The sequence below is a fragment of the Marmota marmota genome, unplaced genomic scaffold (genome assembly GCF_001458135.2).
Source record: "Marmota marmota marmota unplaced genomic scaffold, marMar, whole genome shotgun sequence".
Classification (NCBI taxonomy): domain Eukaryota; kingdom Metazoa; phylum Chordata; class Mammalia; order Rodentia; family Sciuridae; genus Marmota; species Marmota marmota.
The window spans coordinates 13817926-13823772 of NW_025999880.1; the positions used below are offsets into that span (position 1 = coordinate 13817926).

Below are 5847 nucleotides of genomic sequence, written 5' to 3' on the forward strand. Positions count from 1 at the left end.
CATCACTCCTGGTCCCTGTCACAAGGAGACCCTGTCCCCTCTGCTACCTGTAGGGCAGTGCTGAGGGCCTGGGTTCCCACACCCATCCTCCCCTCTTGTTCCTATCCAATTCCTCCCAAGTGACTCAGAGCAGGGCACAAGTGTGTATGTCTGGTCCCTGGTCTCAAGTGGGAACAATGAGATGTACCGTGTGTGGCAAGCATGAAGCCTCCTGCCCTCCACCTCCAGCCAGGGAGCACTCCCCCAACCCCTGCGTGGGCTTCCGAGAGGGGCCCCGGGCATGGGTTCAGGAAGACACCTGAGCCTTTGTTTGAGGGCAGAGGCCAGTGGAGGCCCAGCCTTGCTGTGCTCTCACCAAGGGCCCCACACTCAGAGTCTGAGCCCACAGTGGGTGCAGGGGAGAGAGAGGCCAGAGCCGGAGCTGGGAGGGAGCTGGGTGGCCATTGTAGTCAGGGCCTGGCCTTGGGGCTGGGGAGGAAGTAGCTCTGAAAGGAGAGGGGAGCAAGATGGTGCCCAAGGGAGCAGCCACAGAAGCTTCTCACCCAGGTGTGCTGTGCCTACTACACATGGCTGGGCTCTGGATCCCACCTGCATGAGGAGTAACGGGAGGAGAGTGGGCCTGGGGTTGGTGAGGAAGGGAGCTGGCACCCCCCACACTTCTCTGGGTCCTTAGAGTAGGGGTGGGGAAGGACTGGGCACACTTGTCCACAACGTAGACACACAGATGGGGGTGGGTGCACATGGACACAAAGACGAGAGAGGGTAGGTGCCTCTTGGGGACCAAATCTGTGATCAGGTAGTGGTGTGGCCAGAACCACTCCTGTCCTCTCGGTGGTGTGCAGGGTCCAGACACCAGTGCCCTAATACCACATCTGCCCAGGGCCCCTTCCTCTTTAGGAGTCCTTCCCATCCTCCACAGGCTTCCTCTTTCCCTTTACATCCTCCCTGGGCCTGGGGGGAGTTGACAGCCATTTATTGTCCCTGTTTCCAGCCCAGGCGCTACTACTGCAGACCAGCCCAGGCCAGAGCCCTCAGCTGTCCCTTTTGCTTGGTCCTCAAATGTGCAGCATCTCCCCCACCTCAACTCAAATGTGACTGGCTCTGTGTGTTGTCTGGGCCTGGGATTTAGAACTCCCCCTGGGACTCGGAGCTCAGAGCAGCAGCCAGTAGTAAAAATACCCACAACCTGCAGGCCCCCACCTCTGCCTCCCGCAGCCTCTGTCTCAGGCAGCAGCACTTCCGCAACCCTGACAGGAAATGGGCTGCACTCTCTGCCTACCGCCATCTCAAGGCAACTTCTTGTTTCCCTGTTGCCCTGTGCCAGCCCTGAGGTTGTGTCCCTTGGCTGCATCCCCAAAGTCTTCCCAGGGCTCAGAGGGGACAGGATGGTGGACATGATTGCCAAACTGACCAGGAGGCAGAGTCGAGCCCTACGGGCACAGGTAGGGATGGTGGCCTTGGGGGGCAATCTCAGCCTCCATAGGCAGCAGAGGGCCTTCTGGGGTTGAGGGGCACACTGTGAGCCTCTATTACTCATGGTTGTTAGGAGCTGGATGAGTGGGATTCAGGACAGGGAGTCTCAGGAACTCAAAGACTCTTCCTTTCTCGCCTCTTTTCTTCTATCTGAGATCCTCAGCTTGGGGCAAGAGAGCCAGTGCTGCTACCTGCTAGTGGCCCCGGGGAGGGAACTGGAGACAGGGGAGAACCAACTTAAGGAAGAGTGTGGGGCTGGGCAGCTGATGTGGTGAGAGCCAGGGTCCCTCTTGGCTCTGTTCTCTGGCCTGAGGTGGGAGGTGACTTCTTTTTTCCCACTTGGTGTCCTCTATATATCTAGGATACAATCCAAGAGCCCTTGGTGCTGTCCTCAGACCCCTTGGATGGGCTGTGTCTGTGTCTGGGCCTCCAGGAGTGGAGGCCAATAGGAGCCCTTGGAGGCCAATAGGAGGGCCTGGCCCCATTTGGTCCCCAGGAACCAGCCAGAACCAGCTAAGACCCTGCCAGGACAGGAAAGCAGCTCTATCTTGGCACCATAGGGGCTCTTGAAGAGTCTGTGGGGCCTCAAGGTGCTGCATGCTTGCCCTCTCAGAGGTGTCACAGTCAACAGAGACACTTTTGTGATTTTAACGAAGTTTTATTGTACAGAATTCTGAGGCTACAAAATGTTTTAAGAAAAAAAAAAAAAGAAAACCAGAGATGGTATCAGTGGAAGAACAGCCCCTCCCAAGGGCTGCAGCATCTGAAACAGGTGTGGCCCCTGCCTGCTTGTCCCCAGAGAGGGCCCCTGGGCCTGTAACTTGGGGGCAGCCTAGTCCTCCCAATGCTTCCTTCCAAGTGTTGTACCCTGCCCCCACAGTGTGATTCTGCATATTCTCTTCTTGGTGACAGCTCGGTCCCACTGGAGACCTAAACTTTCCCCTCTGAAATCTAGTCTGTACCTGATAGGGTGTGGAAATCCCTGATCCAAAGTGGCTTCCATGCCCCTCTCCATGGGTCCTCCCAGCCCCTGCCTGGTCCAGAGATAGGCAAGGCCACTGCCACAGTGGCTCCAGCTGGGTGGGCAGGAGTTGCCTTGGTTCATTCCCCTTCCTCTCCTATGGCCTCCATCCTGCCCTCCTTCTGGGTTCTATGGCTCAAACTGTCATTCTCAGGAAGCTCTTGCTCCAAGTTGACTTCTATTGTGGGGTGTGTGTGTGTGTGTGTGTGTGTGTGTGTGTGTAATGTTTGGCATAGGATTGACTGGTGTATTAAAGCAGTAAGTGTTTTTGATAGATCTGCTGTGAGCTTGGGGACATTGGCCTACCTGATGGGGGCATTATCCTGCATCTTGCTCTGAGAAACTCCCGCCTTGAGTGGGGTGGAGGGAGCAGGCAGACCAGTAAGCAGCTAATTGATCACCAAGGTGGAATGCCAGTGGGCCCTGACAGAGCAAGGAGAAGAAGGCGGGCAGGTTAGAACTCTCCAGAGTCTTGTGAACTCAGGCCAGTGGAGGGGCAGGATCTGGGTGCTCAGGGAGTGAGGGGAGGGAATCCAGGCTGAGAGAACACCGGGAGCAAAGCATGGAGGTAGGAAGGTGCCTTCTGTGTTGGAGGTGGGCGAAGGCCTGGTGTGGTTGGAATACAGGGTGCCACATGAGGCCTGTGGGAAGGGAGAAGGAAAGGGAAGTGGGGTGGAGGGTCCTATGTCAGCCACAAAGGAGCCTGGAGGGGTGAAGGGGAGGGGCAAGGAATTGGTAGACTGGTATCCGAGCTCTCCCTAGCCCATGTGCCTCGGGACAGCCACCCTGTCTAAAACTGCAATGCGCCTTCTCTGACAGTGTCTCGCTCTCTTGTTTAGCGGGATTCATCACTGATGTACTGTACATTTCACTTGTCAACCCCCCATGACCATTTGCACACACTTGCATTGGAGGGTCAGCCCTGCCCCCTGGGGTTTTGTGGCCATTTGTTCATTGCTACATTCCTGGTGCCTAGAATAGCACCTGGCACCGAACACAGCAGGCAAATCTTTGTTGAACAAATGAATGTTTTTGAGGTGCCTGTCTATGGCCCAGAGAGAGCCCATTATAAGAAGGACATGCTTGCCCTCTCAGAGGTGTCACAGTCAACAGAGATACTTTTGTGATTTTAACGAAGTTTTATTGTACAGAATTCTGAGGCTACAAAATGTTTAAAGAAAAAAAAAATGAAAACCAGAGATGTGGCTCAGTGGAAGAACAGTCACTGACATGCGAGAGGCCCTGAGTTCAGTCCCAGCACCACCGAAAACACGAAACAAAATGAAAACAAATATAACCCCTCTGATCACCCTGCTCAGCTAAGACCATTGTTAACATTTTGGATGATTTCCAAATACAAAATTGGAATTATATTAGGCCTACTGTTTTGCCCTGGAGCATTACGTATCCTTAGAAAGCAGTATTCATCCCCACATGCTTTTTCTGCTGCTTGAGGTTTAATGATATAGTTATATACCCTTCTGGGAGGTGCTGAGGGTGCTGGCTGGGTGCGGTGGGCACACCAGAGGAATCTCAGGATAGATCTTGGACTTGGCACCTGAACAGAGTCCTGATGCAGGAGGAGGAGTCTGCTGGGTGAGAAGGGTGGAGGTTGGGCTGCTGTGAATGAGCTACTGCCAGCAGGAGACACCTCCGGAGGGTGGGGAATGGCTGGGTGCTACTAGAGCTCAAAGTTCAAGGCCAGGGGCAAGGAATGGCAGGAAATAAGGCTTAAGCACTGGCAGGGATAGGCGGCCTCTGGTGCCTGCACAACGCTGTGACTTTGCCCTGCAGCCAGCAGGGAGCCAGAAGGTGTGAGTCAGGTAAGCTTCTGTTCCTTAAGGGTGCCCTTGCCTGGCCAGGCTTGTATTCCACGTGACAGACCCCACCTGCCCCCTCTTCCTTTGACTCACCTTTGTTTGTCCCCTTTCTAGCCCATCTGACTGTCATCTCCCTCTTTGCCACCCTAAACACCACATTAGAAAGTTTCAGGCCTAAATCCAGAGGCGGGGCAGCAGGCAATCCCAGCTCTTCCTGGTCTGGAGTGGGAGTGGTGGGAGGGCTCTTTGGGGGCTGTGGAATGCAACAAGTCCAAGAAAGGAAACCACAGAAGGGACAGGTCCTGGGCCATTTCTCTGTTCCTGCCCAACTTCTCACTGGCCTCTGGGAGTACAGTTGTGAGAACTGGGGTATCATTGTTTCATTATTGTTAATTTAAAAATTGGTGTAAATTGTCATACACATCTGTGGCACTAAACTACTTCACAAAGCACTTTCAAGAACATTTCCTTATTCTATGTCTGCACTACAATTTCTGGAATGGGCAGAGCAGACATTTGACACCCAGAAAAACTGAGGCAGGGGTTGGGAGGACCCATGGAGCGGGGCATGGAAGCCACTTTGGATCAGGGATTTCCACACCCTAGCAGGTACAGACTAGATTTCAGAGGGGAAAGATTAGGTCTCCAGTGGGACAGAGCTGTCACCAAGAAGAGAATATGCAGAATCACACTGTGGGGGCAGGGTAGAACACTTGGAAGGAAGCATTAGGAGGACTAGGCTGCCCCCAAGTTACAGGCCCAGGGGCCCTCTCTGGGGACAAGCAGGCAGGGGCCACACCTGTTTCAGATGCTGCAGCACCTTGAGGCCCCACAGACTCTTCAAGAGCCCCTATGGTGCTAAGATAGAGCTGCTTTCCTGTCCTGGCAGGGTCTTAACTGGGTTCTGGCTGTTTCCTGGGGACCAGATGGGGCCAGGCCCTCCTTTTGGCCTCCAAGGGCTTATAGCAGGGCCTGCCACATTGGCCCCCCACTCTTGGAGGCCCAGACACAGCCACAGCCCATCCACAGGAGTCTGAGGACAGCACCAAGGGCTCTTGGATTGTATCCTAGAGATATAGAGGACACCAAGTGGGAAAAAGGAAGTCACCTCCCCACCTCAGGCCAGAGAACAGAGCCAAGAGGGACCCTGGCTCTCACCACATCAGCTGCCCAGCCCCACACTCTTCCTTAAGTTGGTTCTCCCCTGTCTCTAGTTCCCTCCCCATGGCCACTAGCAGGTAGCAGCACTGGCTCTCTTGCCCCAAGCTGAGGACCTCAGTATTTCTCTGCCATCCAAGAGAGAATGGAACTTGCTGAAGGTCGCCTTGGTGGCAAGTGGCCAAGTGAGCACTATGTGATCTTGGAGCTTCCCTGAAAGTCACCTTTCCTCCTTGGCACAGGCGGACGACCCCCAAGAGCCCGTGTATGCGAACGTAGAGCGGCAACCTCGCGCCACCTCGCCGCGCGCTGTCGCAGCCCCCGGCCCCAGCCCGGTGTGGGAGACGCACACGGACGCGGGCACCGGACGCCTCT

At 55.0% G+C, this 5847-nt stretch overlaps 1 protein-coding gene across 1 annotated transcript in view; it reads left to right on the forward strand.

Annotated features, from left to right (window-relative positions):
* The first annotated feature begins 1239 nt into the window (after positions 1-1239).
* The window catches only part of Arhgap27 (Rho GTPase activating protein 27), an 11841-nt gene continuing 7233 nt past the window's right edge, over positions 1240-5847 (forward strand). The window contains 2 exon segments of the mRNA XM_048789867.1: positions 1240-1442; positions 5715-5847. The exon segment at positions 5715-5847 is cut by the window's right edge and continues 61 nt beyond it. Of these exon segments, the coding sequence (XP_048645824.1) occupies positions 1386-1442; positions 5715-5847 (190 nt within the window). The 5' untranslated portion in view covers positions 1240-1385.